The 17,247-nt window shown below is 46.0% G+C and overlaps 1 protein-coding gene, 1 non-coding gene and 1 pseudogene across 2 annotated transcripts in view; 2 read left to right on the forward strand and 1 right to left on the reverse strand.

Annotated features, from left to right (window-relative positions):
- Positions 1-17,247, reverse strand: part of ABAT (4-aminobutyrate aminotransferase) — a 36,697-nt gene that overhangs the window by 18,747 nt on the left and 703 nt on the right. The window contains exons 2-5 of the mRNA XM_025048390.1: positions 11,123-11,220; positions 9,245-9,274; positions 7,471-7,588; positions 3,867-3,916 (exon numbers count right to left, since the gene is read on the reverse strand). Coding sequence (XP_024904158.1) covers positions 3,867-3,916; positions 7,471-7,588; positions 9,245-9,274; positions 11,123-11,220 — 296 coding nt within the window. The remainder of the gene's footprint in view (positions 1-3,866; positions 3,917-7,470; positions 7,589-9,244; positions 9,275-11,122; positions 11,221-17,247) is intronic.
- LOC112481644 lies at positions 3,010-3,128 on the forward strand. The gene has a single exon (XR_003046981.1). It is a non-coding gene; the product is annotated as a 5S ribosomal RNA (ribosomal RNA).
- LOC112481603 lies at positions 15,314-15,429 on the forward strand (annotated as a pseudogene).

Raw genomic sequence — 17,247 nt, forward strand, 5'->3', positions numbered from 1 at the left:
AGAGGGGTCGCTGGGAAAAATCCAAGTGGCAGATGCAGAGCTAGGGCTGGTTCTGACTGGCTGAGGTGGGAGGTGAGAGGTGAGAGGTGAGAGGTTAGAGGCGAGGGGGGCGTCCAGGTTCCTGGCAGGGGCAGTGGAGGCAGGGCCGCCCTCAAAATCAGAATCCCTGGGCCTCGAAGTCATGTGTTGTTGGGGACGAGTCTGCCTCCTGAGGCAGCTGACACTGCAAATGTGTGTGGCATGTTTGTTGACACGTTTTTTTCCGGCACCAACTGCTGAGGCATCTGGGATCTGCACAGCGTTTGGAAACAAAGTCGGGCTTTGAACGTAAACACTGGCCGAGCTGCGCGCCCGACGCCCTCAGGAGTCCTCCAGCGGCCCCTGGACTTGTCGGCTAATCAGAGCGGAGAAACGTCCCCACGCCCCTCGCCCACGCCCCAGGCGGGGCGCACCCATTGGAAACGTCCCATGTCCCCATGTCCCTATGCCCCAGGCAGGGCGCACCCATTGGAAACGTCCCATGTCCCCATGCCCCTATGCCCCAGGCAGGGCGCACCCATTGGAAACGTCCCATGTCCCCATGTCCCTATGCCCCAGGCGGGGCGCACCCATTGGAAACGTCCCATGTCCCCATGCCCCTATGCCCCAGGCGGGGCGCACCCATTGGAAACGTCCCATGTCCCCATGTCCCTATGCCCCAGGCGGGGCGCACCCATTGGAAACGTCCCATGTCCCCATGCCCCTATGCCCCAGGCAGGGCGCACCCATTGGTTCTTTCCTACCGTCTCCCCCTGGGGGCGCTAAAAGGGGAGAAGGTTTGACGGCATGAGTCGGTCCCTAATGGGGTTGGGCTCTCTGCCTTCCCTCCCTCGCCTTTCTTCGATTTTTTTTGGGGGGCGGGGCGGGGCGGAGAATCACACTCCTTGTCATGCGAGGACAGTATGTCGCTCTCTGGGAAAACGAAAGCAAAAAAAAGACGCTCGGCGTCCGCGAGGATGTGGAGCAACCTGCACTCGCACACGGTGCTGGGGGAGTGGATTCCGGCTACCAGCTTGGAAGCTGACTGTGTGCACGACGCGGCCCGCAGCCCTACTCCGTGCCTCGTCACCATGGAAACCGCGAATGCTTCGGTGAGCGTCCCGGGCCGCGGTCTTCGTGGAAAACGACCCGATTGGAACGGATAAACGAACCGCAGCGTGTTCACACTGGCACGCTCTACGCCCCGGGAAGGGATGATGGGCGGCTCCCCCACAAGGACGAGTCCCGCAGACGGGCTGTGAGTGCGTGAGCCAGACACGATGGAGACCTCACTGCGGGTCCAGTTACGCGCCAACGAAGAATGAAAGAAACGGCACCTGTGCTGTTAGACTAAGGGGCGTGGTCCACCTAACGTGGTCTGGGGGAAACATAACTGAGTAGAGGCACGTTGTGGGGACCGTTTCTAATTCTCAACACCCCACCCTGATGTAGAGAGCACAGGCAGCTACATGGCACATATATCCCATATCGTATATACGTTTGCCATATTGTATAGGTGTGTTGTCGGCGCACGTATGCGCCCCCAGGAAGGTGCCACAGCCTCACCCTCAAGACTGTGAATATGTTCAGGGCAAAAGGGACTCTGCAGATATAATTAAGATTCCTAATCGGTTCAGATAGGGTGACAAATTCTGGATATTCTGGGTGGGCTTAGTGTAACCACACGAGTCCTTTGCTAAGAGCAGAAACGGGAGGAAGACAGGGAGATGGGTTGGACCGGGTTTGCTGGCAGGGAGATGAAGCGACCTCATGGAAACCGTGAGAATGAAATGAATTCTGCCAACAACCTAACTGAGCCCCAAAGCAGATTCTCCCTTCCAGCTTCTAGCCAGGGGCCGGTTTCAGCTTTCTGAGACCCTCAGCGGAGCGCTCGGCCGAGCCCACAGTTTCCTGACCCACAAAATCACCGAGCCAGTCAGTGGGTGTTGTTTTAAACCACTGAGTTGGTGGTGATTGGTGCCGGCAGCAATAGGAAACTAACACACAGTGAGATGGGGGAACAAGTAGGAAAATAATGTCTAAAAAGTCTCCTTTAGGAAGAGATAATGGAAAAAAAGTCGAGAAACGCTGTTTGACTTAGGAAGATGCACTGAGCGATGCACTTAGGACATCTGCCCGTCTCCACGTGTGTTGTGTCCGAGGCTTTCCACCACTCTCATGAGAGAAATGGGAGCCTTCTCTGCAGGGGCTCTCACCGGGGGGAGGGGGGGAGACTCTACCCCCAGAGGCCACTTGACGATGTCTGCAGACATGTTTGGTTCTCACGGTTTCGGGGTGGGGAGGGGTGCTATTGGCGTAGGGTAGCTAGAGGCCGGGGAGGCTGCTACACGTCCTGCAGTGCACAGGATGCTCCTCACCACAGAGGATGCTCTGGTGCTCACCGTCACCAGTGCCGAGGCTGGGAAACCCTGGTATACGCGGCATCTAACACCGGATGCCAACAGGCCTGCCTGCATCCCTCCCAGCTCTCTCTGCTCCCGCTTCACTGTCCTGTTCTGTTCATCTCTCGCGCTGCTGCTCTCCTTCCCACTCTCTCCCTCCTTCACACCTTCCCCTCCTTCAGAGCTCCGCTCCAATATCACTTCCCTGGGGACTCTGCCCTGCCGTCAGCCCCTCCATGCCCGGATAGCCCCGTTCCTGTGGGTTTTATTTCTGGCACCTCCTCTGGCTGTGTGCCCTTGAACAAATATTTAACCTCTCTGTGCCTCAGTTTCCTCATCTGTACAACGGTACCTGCCTCGTGACTTGTCGACGTTAGAGCTGAAGTGCCGAACACAGTGTTTATACAGAAGTCCCCCTTTATTCACGGAGGATACGTTCCAAGTCCCCCAGTGGATGCCTGAAACCGTGGATGGTACCGCACTCTATATATACTGTGCTGTGTTTTTTTCCTATATGTCTATACCTATGATAAAGTTTAATTTCTAAATTAAGCACAGTAAGAGACTGACAACAATAATAATAAAATAAGTCTACAGCCATGCCACCCTGAACAAGCCCGATCCCGTCTGATCTCAGAAGCTAAGCAGAGTCGGGCCTGGTTAGTACTTGGATGGGAGACCACCTAGGAAGACCAGGTGCTGTAGGCGTAAAAAATAAAAAATAAGGGATTGTAAGCTGACAAGGTCCTTGCAACCTGTGAGGTCAACTAAGGGTTGCCTCGACTAAAAAAATAAATAAATAAAACAGAACAATTATGATAATATGCTCTAATAAAAGTTACATAAATGTGCATTATTAAGTAAAATAAGGGTTCCTTGAACCTAGTTCTGTGATACCGGCCCATCTGATAACTCAGACGGCTACTAAGTGACTAACGGGCAGGAAGCGTCTACCCGTGTGGACAAGCTGGACAAAGGGAGGAGTCACATCCCAGGTGGGATGGAGCGGGACAGCGCGAGATGTCACCACACTACTCAGAACGGCACGCCTTCTTTAAACCCAATGAATTATTTCTGGAATTTCCCATTTGTTATTTTTGGACCACAGGTAACTGAAACCACGGAAAGGGAGAATGTAGTATATATTATGCCAATAAAGGGAGAATATAGTATATAGGATGCTCTTAATTGTTATTGTTATCATTGTTTTATGCCCACACAGCACTGCTTGACTCACCCTGTAGCACTTCATATGGCTCCTCTTATGCATGTGGTTAATCGACTGCCTGCATGGCAGCAGGGCGGTGTGTTCTTGCTCACAAGGCGTTCCAAGTGCCTTAGCGCATCGTATGTATTCAGAAAATACTTATGGAATAAGTGAATGGACTTCTTCCAAAGGCTGCTCCGATGAGCCCCTGAATCACCGTGAACAACCCAGGGACTTACCACATTTTGAGGCTGTTGGACGAGTTTCATGAGAGCAGGATGGCTGTAACCTGGGGATGGGGGATATGGTTAGAGACCAGCATCACATCTGAGGGTCCCCGTGCCCCTCCCCCGTGGCCGGCCCCTTTCCTTCTTTCCAACCCTGCAACTCTCTTCTTAGGCCAGAAGGTCTTTTCATCCTTTGCAGACAAAAGACTCATTCTTGGGCCCACCCAGACCCCCCGGACTCGGAATCTCTCAGGATGCTGCCCAGAAATCTTCTGCAAATTTTTTGGGTGCTTCTGGGGTTTAGGTTTGAGCCTGACTAGACCAGACAGACATAAGAAGAAGTGAATGCAAGGTCAGAGCGAATCGAGATCAGCTCTGGGAGTGCTTCCCCAGGCCGGCATGATGTGGTCCTCGCTTTCTCCCGCAGTGCCCACTGGTTGAGTCAAATCTCAGCAAGTGTTTGCTCAGGGGCCGAGTGAGTGACTGGTACAAACTGCCCTCTGCGACCGGTACACCCTGCCCTCTGCGACCGGTACACCCTGCCCTCTGCGACCGGTACAACCTGCCCTCTGCGACCGGCACACCCGGGCCTGCCTTCACGCATTTGCTTATTCTGAGTCCCGCGGCATTTCCTGTCCAGCCTGGGCCTGACGTCCCACAGCAAGGTTGAGGACACCCTGCGATTCAGCAATTGCTCTCCTACGAATCTATCCTACGCATGTGTATAAAGACCGGTGTACACGTATCTTAATTGTGCCACTTCAATATCTCCAAGCTCGAAAGCAACGTAAAGTCCATCAGTCGCAGATCGGTTGTTGCCAGGATGTGCACTGATGAAGAGGAAGCCCCTGCACATAGTAGATGCTCAATAAATGGAAGCATTCCCTGTAAAGGAGGGAGGAGCAAGACAGAACCGCACAGCACTCGAGCCAGATGTCCTGGGTTCGAAGACTTTACTTCATTTAGTGAGCATCTACTTTTGTAGGAGGCTTTCTGTTCATTACTGCGAATCCTGGCAACAATTCGGCAGGAAGGCCACGTTGGTAGAAGGAACCGAGGTCAGGAGACCAGACTGTAAGACCCTAAAGGTCAGTGGCAACTGTTCGACTCAACAGATATTAGCTGAATGAATGAATAACGCAGAGATCCAGCGACATGGCAAGAACTCGAAACTGTCACATATGAGAAAAGACTCATCAATGAATCTTGGAGCAGGCGGTTAGAACTTAAGAGAAAAATTCCTGGGCTTTAAGTATCACAGTTTTTATCATGCATAACTTGTACTTATTTTATTTTAATCGATTCATTTTTTAATTTAAATAAATTTACTTTGAAAGGAGACTTTATATCACTATGGCGAGAGGCTTGCTCATGGCTCTGAGCTGGGGGCCTGCCGCCTCCAGAATAAGAGATTAGCAAGTGTAGACAGGTATGAAAGACAAGCATCACCCAGAGTAGATTTTCTCCTCAACGGAATTAAAAAACAGCGAATGGACTTGAAGAGCCTGTGGCTTCACTCTGCCTGCTGCAGGGAGCATGGACGGGGGAACGATGTATGGGGACTAAGGGGAGAGGGTTGTTAATGGTCTTCCCCCACTGTCCCCACCTGTCCCCTTGCCAATCCAAGGCAGGCTGAGCCGAAGGCTGGAAGATGCTCATTACTCAAGGGAGGAACGCCGTGGGTTTTTCTCAACTCTTCTCACCCTGCCTGGTGTTTATGACTTTTCTGCCTCAGTAGATGAGCCAGTTAAGGGAAATCTCATTAAGCCACAAATTCGGCTTGTCTTACTCGCTTCAGAAGGACAGATGAAAGAAGAGACGGCCCCTCCGATCAGGAAAATCCCTCCCCTGGGCTTTCGATGCTGTGGAACCCCCACATTGCAGGGCAGGGCAGGGGCAGCTGTCTGGGAAGCTGCTATCATAGAATTAAGCTTAGGAGGGAGAGAGTCATTGGTTAAAATCTGTGGGAGTCCTTGGTTAAAAACACGCTGGGCAAACCCTGAAGCCTCTTGAAAGCTGGCTCCCCGTCAATAAATATTGTAGGACTGTAGTAGGGGTTTAATGAGATAATATGTGAGGCACTTAGCAATATGCCAGGCACATAATACATTCCCAATAATTATTATTTTAAAAAATCATCCCAAAGACTATAGGTATGGGAGAAAATGTGGCCAGGGAGAGAAATTTAGAACTTCTAGCTCTTTAATGACTGCTGCCAGCCTGGCCCCCCAAACTCCTATGCATACGCTGGCTGCGGATTCGAACTGAGGGAGCCCTGGTGGGAGGATGTGGGAGTTAGTTGGGAAGACGTTGTCCCACAGTTTCATAGCTAATATATGGTGGAGCCAGGATCCAAACCCAGAATGACTCTAGATGTGATCTTTTTCACTCTGACATAAAATGGAGATAGAGGTTTATAAATCTTAGCATCCAAAACGCCTTCGAAGGCCAAGGCACCTCTGGATGACGAGACTTTCCAAAAAGAATGAGTCATCCACTTACTGTCTAATTGCATCTTAATGGTAAATAAATAGGTTGTAGGGGAGGAGTGGAGACCTAATTCGGGGTCTCAGGGGAAAGGCCCCAGGCTGCTGGGGGTGGGAAGCTGCTGATGGGATGCAGGGGGCCGCTCTGGCACCATCTACGAAGGGACAGGCTTCATTAGACACTCAGCCTACAGACCAGTGAAGGTAATGAGGATGCCACTGAGCAAAGAAGCATGAACCATCTAAGCTGCAAATAGCAGCGACTGCATCCAAATCAGCCCGATCTATGCTGTTGTCTGCGTGCTCTCCGATAGCAGTGAGTCACACTCTGTGTGGCAGGGAGGTGGGCCTGGCGAGGCAGATGCCATTGGTTCCCCACCAAGTCACCTTTACTGGGCAGGCCGTCCCTCTCCTGAGGGCTGTGCGCACGTGTGACTGATAATGGCTTCGGCCGCCTCCTTCTCTGGAAAATTACCTTTGGTGAATGGAAGCTACTTTACCGAAGAGATGACATGTCCTTCCTCTGGCAGGTAATGGGAGATGACTGACTGGTGGTATAGGGGTACAAAAAGGTGAGTCTCTGCCTCAGTCTGGGACCAACCCTGGGGTGCAATGTATGTTCCAGAGCCCCCTGGGGGATCAGGCCACGGCTAGTCTCTAGCTGACACCCATCCTTTTTAGCTTTTCTCCCTGCCCTATGTTGTTTCCCTTCCTCCCCATTTCTTCTGAGAGCTCTCCCTCAATAGACCACGTGCACAGAATCCCTGCCTCAGGCTCTTCTTCCAGGAAACCCAACCTAAGACAGCTGACATTAAATGTGGTGGTCACACAGACCTGGGTTTACATCCTGGCTATGCTTCCCCTGCAAGCTGCTAAACCTCCTCAAGCTTTGCTTATCTATCCACAAAAACAGGGATATTAATATATACTCGAGTACCTTGTAGGGTTTTGGGGAGGAGTAAATGAGAGGAGACATGTAAAGACTCCAGTAATACACCCTGTACGAATTACTTGCTCCTTTTCTTTGCCCTGGAGGGAAGTGTCTGGCAACACAGAGGGATGTGCTTGCTGGAAGGGACATCTCACGTCTGGATAGCCACGACTAAGAGAGAGGAAGTTTCAGCTCTTACCAATGGGGACGGAGGAGATCTGAGAATAAAGATCCAACATCCGGTTGCCATCCACATCGACCAGGTAATTGCCTCGGCTCTCTTCATAATTGCAGAAGAAATGCACAGCATCTGCATTCTTGGGGAAAGAGAGACTTAGTCAGGCTTGCTGCAACTCCCTAGAGTCTCAGTCTTTTAGGATGAACATTGAATTGGTGAAATGAACCATGACCTGCCCAATCTATGGACACCTGAAGGATCTCTGTGGGTGCTGGCAATGGAGCATTTCTTGCCCTGAGGGTATTCCATGGGTGATTTGCTTTAGAATAGTTTATTAAGCTTTAAATCTATATTTTATGAAGTTTTCTCTATGTGTTTCATGTATCACAACAAAATAGGTTGAACTATAACTCTGAGAAAGATTCCGATAAGATGTATATAATAAGCCTTAGAGAACGCATTAATAAAATTAAAAAAATATACTAATTATGAGAGAAATGAAAATGTTGCCCTAGAAGATACTCAATGCAAAAAAAAAAAAAAAAAAAAAAGTAAAACAGAAACAGAGGAACAAAAAGATGTGAGGCATAGAGAACAGAAAGTAAAATGCAAGATGTAAATATAACCACAGCAGTAATAATATTAGCTGTGGATGAACTGAAAGGCCCAATCAAAAATCAGAAACTGTCAGACTGAATAAAAAGATTCAACTACAAGCTGTTAACATGTGGCGTACTTTAGATTCAAGAATACAGATAGGTTGAAAGTAAAAGGATGAAAAAAGATACACGATTCTCACAGCAATCATAAGAAAGCTGGAATGATTTATACGAATATCAAAATCTACTGTAAAACCAAAAAAACAAATGTTACTAGAGGTAAAGAGAGGCATTTTATGATGACAAAAGGGTCAGTCCATTAAGGAGATATGACAATTATAAACATAGAAGTACCTAATAACAGAGCCCCAAAATATATGAAGCAAAGACGGATGGAATTGAAGGGAAAAACAGTTTTACAAGAATAGTTGGAGACTGCAGATAATGGCTTTCAAGAACAGTTAGGCAGAAGATTAACAAGGAAATTGACTTAAATAGCGCTCTAAACCTATAGATCTCATAAACATTTATAGAACACTCCACCCAGACCTGACCTTGACTCTGGACTTACAGCTGGCCACGTGACTTGATTTGGCCAACAGAACGAGGCAGAAGTGATGGTGGCCAGTATGGAGCCTGGGCCTCAAGAGGCCCATAGCATGCTTTCCTCTTCCATCGCCATGAAAACAAGCCCAGCCCAGCTTGCTGGAGGATGAGAGACCCGTGGAGCAGAGCCAAGTCACTGCAGCGACCAAGAAAAGCCTAACCTAGACCAGCCGGTGGCCAGTCATTCCCCAGGCGTGTAGATGGACCCACCTTCTTCTTAAGCATATACAGAACATTTTCCAGGGCACACCATACGCTAGGCCATAAAAAAGGCCCAATAAATTTAAAAGGATTGAAATCGCGCAAACTATGTTTTCTAACAACGATGCAATGAATGAAATTAGAAATCGGTAACAGGAAGAAATTTAGGAAGTTCCACCAAAATGTGGAATGGAAACAACACATAAATAACCGATGAGTTAAAGAAGGAATCACAAAGAAAATGAGAAAAAAAAGATCTGGAATAAAAGTCAGCGGCATTTCTTTTTTTTTTTTTTTTTTTAAAGAGCAAGCACAGAGGAAGCGTCTGTGTCTTTTGGCTAATTTGTCATAGAGAAGTGCAGAAGGAATGCTATCTCGTCCTCACTTACCTGAATTATATTCAGCTGTTTCATTAACTCCTGTGGGCAAGAAGAGCAAAAATATTATAGCAAAAGCACACTCTTCCAAATTCGCTTAAAATATTCCACGTCTTCCAAGTCTTGGGACTATCTCTCCCTTCATGTCAATGACTTAACAGTTAATTAGTCAACAACATTATAAATATTTTTAAATTGCTTAATATAAATAGTTGGCAGGAAATGACTCCTGCCAGTTAAATTACTGCTATAACAGGCAGACTGGAGATTTAGATACTTGGAAGATAACGATCAAACTAAAATATTTAACAAAAAAAATTTAAGCTGAAGGCATTTACCAGTGTCCATAAAAGGATGGATTCTCCTTTTATTTAGGGAAAAAAAGCCTTTAACACTCCATTAAAAAAATAAAATCAACTGAAAATATAAATTTACATACAAAGACCCATTTATAATTATAACCCAAATACTCCATAAATCATTGTGCGATTCTATATAGAAACTAGGAATTATAAACCAGCTTGCTTTCTTTGTATTTATTTATTTATTTATTTATATTATTTTATTTTGTTTTTCCAGCTTGCTTTAATATTAAAAAGATTTCATCTCTAAAAATGATTTAATGTGAAATAAACTTTAGCAATTAGTGTCCTAAAATTCTGTATTTCCACATAAAATAGAATATATTAATGATGACAATATAAAAATTACTCCAAGTATTTCACTACTATTAAATTAAAATGCACCACTCTTCAATAGAAATATTCATGAAAAAGTCCCCTTTTGTTAGAAAACACAGTAAATACAATCACCAGTACAAAGATTTCTGGATTTATAAAAAGGGGTATCTTTGACACTAAAAAAAATGACAACAGATAAAATCTGCAAAGTATGCAAAGAAAAAAGATTCATTTGTATTAAAAAGGTTTACACTGTTATTTTTTAGGTGCAAACATTAGCAACAGCTTGCACATCCTGGTGCAGAGTCAAGGTAAGTCAGCCTTCCAAAATGTGCTATAAGCGGCTTTTGTAGCATCTTCGAGAAGCTCCAACATCCTTCATCTGACTGACTTACGTCTCTTCCATCTAACACTAGCATCTACTCCAGGGATTCAGAGCTACCCGATGCCTTCGCATGCCACGTTCTGTCACCTTGCGTGCCTCTCCACATACCATTCCCCTTGCCTAGAATAGAATGCATTCCTTTGGCAAATTCTTCCTTTTGATCCTTCAAAGTCAAACTCAAGGGCATTTGCTATCCGTGACCTGGGTCGTATATCATTGCCATGTTCTTCCACTGTTGGTGGAATGTTCTGCCCCTGCTCTTGACTCTGGACTCATAGCCAGCCATATGACTTGCTTTGGCCAACAGAATGAGGCAGAATTGATGGTGGCCAGTGTGGAGCTTGGGCCTCAAGAGGCCCATAGCATGGTCTCCTCTTCCATCACCTTGAGAACAAGCCCAGCCCAACTTGCTGGAGGATGAGAGACACATGGAGCAGAGCAGACACATGGAGCAGAGCACTTAAGATTTAAAAGCAGTGACCAAGACAAACCTAGCCTTGATCAGCCAGTGGCCAATCATTCCCCAGGCATGTAGATGGACCCAACAGAGCTGCCTCCATAACTCCCAGTTAACGAGGATGCTACTGAGACTGTGTGATTATTTGTTACACAGCATTATTGTAGCAACAGATAACTGATACATCTCCTCTTACAAAGCCTTCCTTGACTTCTTATGGCACAATGGCCTAGTTTAATGTCCTGGATCTCTAGTGATGCACTTTCTGAAAGCAGCTAAGTATACGGTTCCTAAACCTGGCTGGGTTCTTGCCTCATGGACCCCTTTTGCTCTTTTCCAAATATACCACTCAGGTGTGCTCAACTCACCCGAGATCTGGGCCCTGGGACTTCCGTCTTCATCAGAGGCCCGTCATAATCAAATTCAACGTCGACTTTGGCTGCAGCCTGACTGATGTGTCTGGATCCTGTAGTAAACAAAGATGATGAAAACTCCTGGTGATATCAGATATAATAAGAATAATTCTGCCCTAACAGACACCCAATGTCCCCAACAGAGGCAATACAAGAACCTCAACCCCATCCCAGCCAGATCACCCTAGGACACTATGTCTGGCCAGACACTTAAGATTTAAAAACGGGAAAGCCCAGTGCCAGTGATGTTGTAGGCAAACGGGTATGTTCATGTCCTGCTGGTGTGAGTGTAAGCTGATGCTGGCTTCCTATTCCTTTTAACTGAACAATCTTATATTTTAGGATTCATCCTAAGAAAATAATGGGACCAGTGCACAAAGATGTAGGTTCAAAATATTCGTAACAGAATTGTCTCAAACAACAATAAAGAGAAAACATTCTAAATGCCCAACAATGGCAGATAGCTAAATGAAATACGACATAGTCCACCAATTCATGGAAACGGAATATTATGCAGCTGTTAAGAGTTTCAGGATAGACATTTTGAATATTTATGGACATGGAAAGATGATCATGGTATTACTATGTGAAAGATCAGATTATAAAAATCACCCAAATTTTGTAAAAATTTAATCTACATACAAATGTACACAGAGACCTTGTAGAATGTTTCACAGCATCTCTTGCCTCTACCCACTAGATGCCAGTAGCGACTTCCCCAAGTTGTGCTTCTGGTTGGAACAATCAAAAGTCACCCATGAGAAAATAATCAAATAGATATATATATTTTTTTATTGTTAAAGAAAAGTTTTGGGCACTTTCAGTCATTTGCTTGAAAGTCATTTCACATTTTTTTACATAGTAATAATCTTATAGAGGGTGTTTTGAGTTCTCAGGCTAACCCCGCAAGGCTTTTTAATTCAACATGTGGCTGAGTCATAAAGGGCAGCCTCAACCCAAGTCTCGTTGATGAAAGACAGTGTGAAGAATCCAAGAGAAGTGTGTAATGATTTACAATCAGTAACCCCCGCCAAACCCCTTTAATGTCCCTGGTCATCTTTTATCTTCCTAGTACATATTTGGTGGTTGGGAAATGCTGGTCCTTTCACTTGGGTTGCTAAAATCATATCAAACTAGGAAATCACTAGACACTTTATATAAATCCTTTACATGATCTCATTTCATCTTTATACAGCCCTGAGGGGGAGTTGTTATTCCTTCTATTACATAGGAGAGGAAATTAAAACTCAGAGAGGCGAAGAAACCTCCTCGTCTCTCTGTCTCTCCTTCTGTCTCTCTCTCTCTCACACACACACACACAGAGAGCTTGCGAAACCATACAAAGTCATGATATTAGAAAATATATTTAAATTCATACTTAATTTTCCACAATTGCTTTGGATATCAAAGAAGGTTTCTGAATTAATCATGTAACGTACTTAATGACGTAGCCCTTTGAATGTAAAGTCCAGTTCAAACCCAACACTACTCTTATTTTAAAAACCAGCGTTTAATGCTTTTGGTTTGATCTTGTAATCAAAAAGGAATTCCTAAGGAGTCGATCCTCTTAGCAGAGAGCTAAAGGTCAAGGAATGAACGTACTGATCACCTTTTTTTTTCACCCTCAACTCTTTATTTCTTCCTTGGCCAGAACTTGGAGCTACTGGTTAAGACTGAGTCCAACTAGATCTGAGTAAAACAAGGATGCAAACCTGGATAAAAATAACTCTTAACCGGTGCTGATCTTGCTTTGTTTCAGCAAAGGAGGAAAGTAAAAAATTCAAAATTAGCAAGCTGTCCTCCCAGTGAGGACACCAAGTCCTCCCTTCCTTTCTCCAGAAGATGTCTTGACAAGATATTGTCACAATCAGAGAGCTCTTGGGGATTGGAAAGTGGGAAGATCAGAAATGGAGGCAGTCAGCAATGGAAGCCGCAGCTCTGAGGATGTCACAGCCAAGACCATGCGTAAACAGGAGCTGGGAGATGGGGGAGGGGGAGGCGGTGGAGAGAGGGCGGGAACTGTCCCCTGGGAGCAGAGGTCAACAGGGCATGGGCCCGGGATGCCGTCGGCCAGGTGCAAGGCAGATGGGACTGTTTGGAGAACTTTGTCAGTTCCCACCCTGTGCCAAGTCTTTGTGGGTGTGGATGGAAGAGACCCAAGACCGCTGGGCAGAGATCCTGCAAATCAGAGCCTGGCAAGTTTGTTGGCAACTGTGCAATCGGAAAAAGAGAGATGGCAAAGCTAACACGTATTCAAATAATAGGTGTTTGATTGTAGAGCCGGGATTTGAACCGAAGTCCAGTACTTCTGCTTTTCCTACTATGTCTCTTTGTAGAGAAGAATAACCAAATACCAATAAAAACAAATGCCAATACAATACCAATGATGATTGATATATAACGTCTTCTTAATTCTCTTAGTGATGGTATACAACACCATACACCCACAAGAGAAAAAAACCAGATTTAAATGGTCAAGGAAGCCTTTTCTGAGATCTCTTCTATTAAGTCACAAGAGCATAGATGTCCATTTATCAAGCACTTATGGTGAACATGGTAGGCACTGTCCTGAGCCCTTGACACAAATCACCTACATTTATCACTTGCAACCCCCTAGGAGGTAAATATTATTATTCCCATGTTGCAGAAGAAGACATTCAAGCACAGAAAGGTCAGTTAATTTGCCCAACGTCACCTCACACTGTTGGTAAGTGGCGAAGCTGGAAATTCGTCCATCTGACCTCTCTTTTCTCAGACACTGTGAATAGAACCGATGCTATTTTCGATTTCATCTAGTGTGAATCCTTGAAATGAAACATTCACAGCAAAACAGCTCACTTCCCCAAAGGCAAACTACTATTGGAAGCACAAGAAAGCAAAAAAAGTTTGAACTAATATCTGGATGATCCAGCATTTTCATTCATGAATAAAAGAGCACACCCAGAAGGCAGGAGTGTGTCCGGACCCACGTGACCGAGCACAGCAGGTAAGTCCAGCCCAGCCCTCTGGGTTTGATAATGAAACTCACCACCTTCGGTGCCCATGCCAACCCAGAGTCAATTTTTAACTCCACACTACGAAAACAGCTATCAAATGTTTTTAACGTCTTCTTGATCTTTATGCCAAGAGTAATAAATGAATGTCATTTTCCCAAATAACAAGGGCGTGAGCCTGGCCAAAGTCAAGTTCACCCGGAATTGTTTGCTCTGCTTCTCTTTTAAACAATTTTATCTTCCCCGTAACTGTCTACCCCGCTTATTTTTGATAACATGCTCGTTGAGGAAAATATCAATAAGTGACAATGAAAAAAAAACCCCACTAAACACATCTAATTTTACCACCCAGAGATAAACATTTTGCTGTCCAGTCTCCCAGACTCTTGTACTCTATTTGTCAATATATAGGATGATAAACTTTATGTGGGGAGGTGCATGAAACGATGCCATTGGGAACACTGTCTCAGGCCATGAACTGTCTTCATGTTTAATGGCTTCACGGTGATCCAATGAGTAGAGACGCACACGGAAACACCTGAACACAGCAGGTGTGGTAGCAGGCTGTGACTACCGACGTGGGTGTTCTCCTGCTCTCTCTGGCTCCCAAGAAGCAGCTGTCATGGGGTGAGTTGGTCTAGGAAGAGGTTCACATGGCCCTGAAGCCGGCACGACCACGTGAGTGAACTTGGAAGTGGACCCCAACCCTGCTGGTGAGCCGCAGATGACACCACAGCCCCGACTAACAGCTCGCCTGCCCCCTCATTGAGAAACCCGGAGCTGGGAGGATTCAGCTAAACTACAAAAACTATGAGAAAATAAACATATAATTTTAACCTGCTGGGTTTGGGGGTGTTTGTTACATGGCAAAAGGTAACTAATGCAGTGGTTAAGTATGTGAGTCCTGGGGCCAGACTGGCTCAAAGCCTAGTTCAGGCCCTTGCTAGCTCTGGGCAAGTTACTTAATCTCTCTGAGTCTCAGTTTCTCTGTTTTATGGAGTTGTGGTGAGGACTAAATGGGTTAAGGACAAGCTGTTTTTCCTATCATTTAAAAACCATTCTGGACGTGGTTCTGTAGTGTACCGGTTAGCACTGTGTCTGCTTTACATGCAGAAGATCCTGGGTTCACGTCCCAGTGGAGCCACGGTCCATGGTCTATGGCCATGCCACCCTGAACAAGCCCGATGTCTGATCTCAGAAGCTAAGCGGGGTCGGGCCTGGTTAGTACTTGGATGGGAGACCACCTAGGAAGACCAGGTGCTATGGGCATAAATAATAATAATAAATAAAAAATAAATAAATGAATAACAACCATTCCCCTGCCCATCAGCAGTGTATGAGAGAGCATATAGTTCTGTATCTTTGCTAGAACTGTCTTAGTATTAAAAAACTCTATCTATCTATCTATCTATCTATCTATCTATCTATCTATCTATCTATCTATCTTACTAGATATGCCAGATCAATAGGCCAAAAGAAAAGAAATGGTTTTCTAAATCTGGCACAAATGTGCCAAAAATGATCCAACTCCAGCCAAGAAAAGGCAGAGCTGAGTAACTCTGATTTAGATACTTCTGTCTTTTGCCTTGTGTCTTCATATCCATGCTTGCAGAATGGGAGTTAGGACACGCTCCACCTTATTGTAAATATAAATGAAGCGCTTTCACGTGGACCATTTCTCTGATATAAGGAACCTGTGAAGTAGGGAGGATATCATTATTATTCCCACTTTTATTAGGCTTGGAGAAGTTCTGCCCGCTGGTTAGGCTCCCTTGGCTAACAGATGCTGGATAAAGCTGGTAGCCCAATCTTATGAGTCCCAATCCATTGCTCTTTCCTTGTTGTCTCCTTGGGAAGGCTCGGATGTCCTTGACAATGACCATCAGAGGCTGAGTGACATGTGCCACCGGGCTGGAGCCCCTGTGGGCCACACTCTCTTTTCACTGGTGTATCCTCGGCACTAGTACAGCACTCGGCACCTAGTAGGATGTTCAACAGTCCTAATTAAGTAATGAATGAATCTTCCATGCCCACGACTCTGGCTCCTACTTGGAAGCACACCAGGGCACACCAGAGCACACCAGAGCACACCAGCGCACACCAGCATCGTTCTGGTTTCGGTTTATTTTTTAACATGATAATGGGTAAGCATTGATATTCTTCTCTTAGAATGAAAGAAAACAGAACCAAATCTCAAAACCTGTTAATAACCCCTCAAGGCTGTCAAGGTCAAGAACAACAAGGAAAGACTGAGACGCTGACACAGGACAGAGGAGACTGGGGAGATGTGACGACTAAACGCAATGTGGCAACTTGGATTGGATCCTGGGACAGAAGGAGGTATTAAGGGAAAAACCGGTGAAATCCCAAGAGAAGCCTGGAGTTCAGGTAACGGTGATGTGCCAAGGTCAGTTTCTTTGTTTGGATGAGCGCATCCTTGTGATGTAAGATGTTGGCAGTGGGAAAAACTGGGTGAGGGGCATATGGGGTCTCTCTGTACTATCTTTGTAATTTCTCTGTACATCTAAAATCGTCCCCAAATAAAACATTTATTTTAAAATAATGCCTGTTAATATTCCCTGGAGAGGAGTGAACGTTCTTGCTTTTTATCCTACCCAGGAGACAACACCAGTATTGAACATGCGAACCAGGGACATGGCCAGCAGTTTGTCTTCAGAAGGCAGAGGGGACCGACAATAATAAGGGATCACCGTGATGACAAGCATGGGGTTCTGAGACAACTGGGGACAGGCTGGAGGCACAGGGTGTCCAAAGGGAGGCCACCGCCAGCTTCTCCCTCTCCCAGAGCCACATGGGGGTGACGACAACAGGACAGACGACAGTTGGGAGACAGACTCACTTGTGTTCATGTGACTGTGTGACCCTCGGCAAATGACTCTGCTTCTCTGAGCCTCGGTTTTCTCATCTGTAAAATGGGATTCATTCATGCCTTCCTCCCTGGGAGGGAGGTCTCATGAGGTCACGCTAGCGAGATGCTCACTGATGAAGCTCACTTGGCTAAGCTGCCCGAACTCAGTGAGGCCAAGAGAATGGGAGCATCTGAGAGAGACGTCAGGCAGGATGCGG

This window comes from Pteropus alecto, unplaced genomic scaffold (genome assembly GCF_000325575.1).
Source record: "Pteropus alecto unplaced genomic scaffold, ASM32557v1 scaffold44, whole genome shotgun sequence".
NCBI lineage: Eukaryota > Metazoa > Chordata > Mammalia > Chiroptera > Pteropodidae > Pteropus > Pteropus alecto.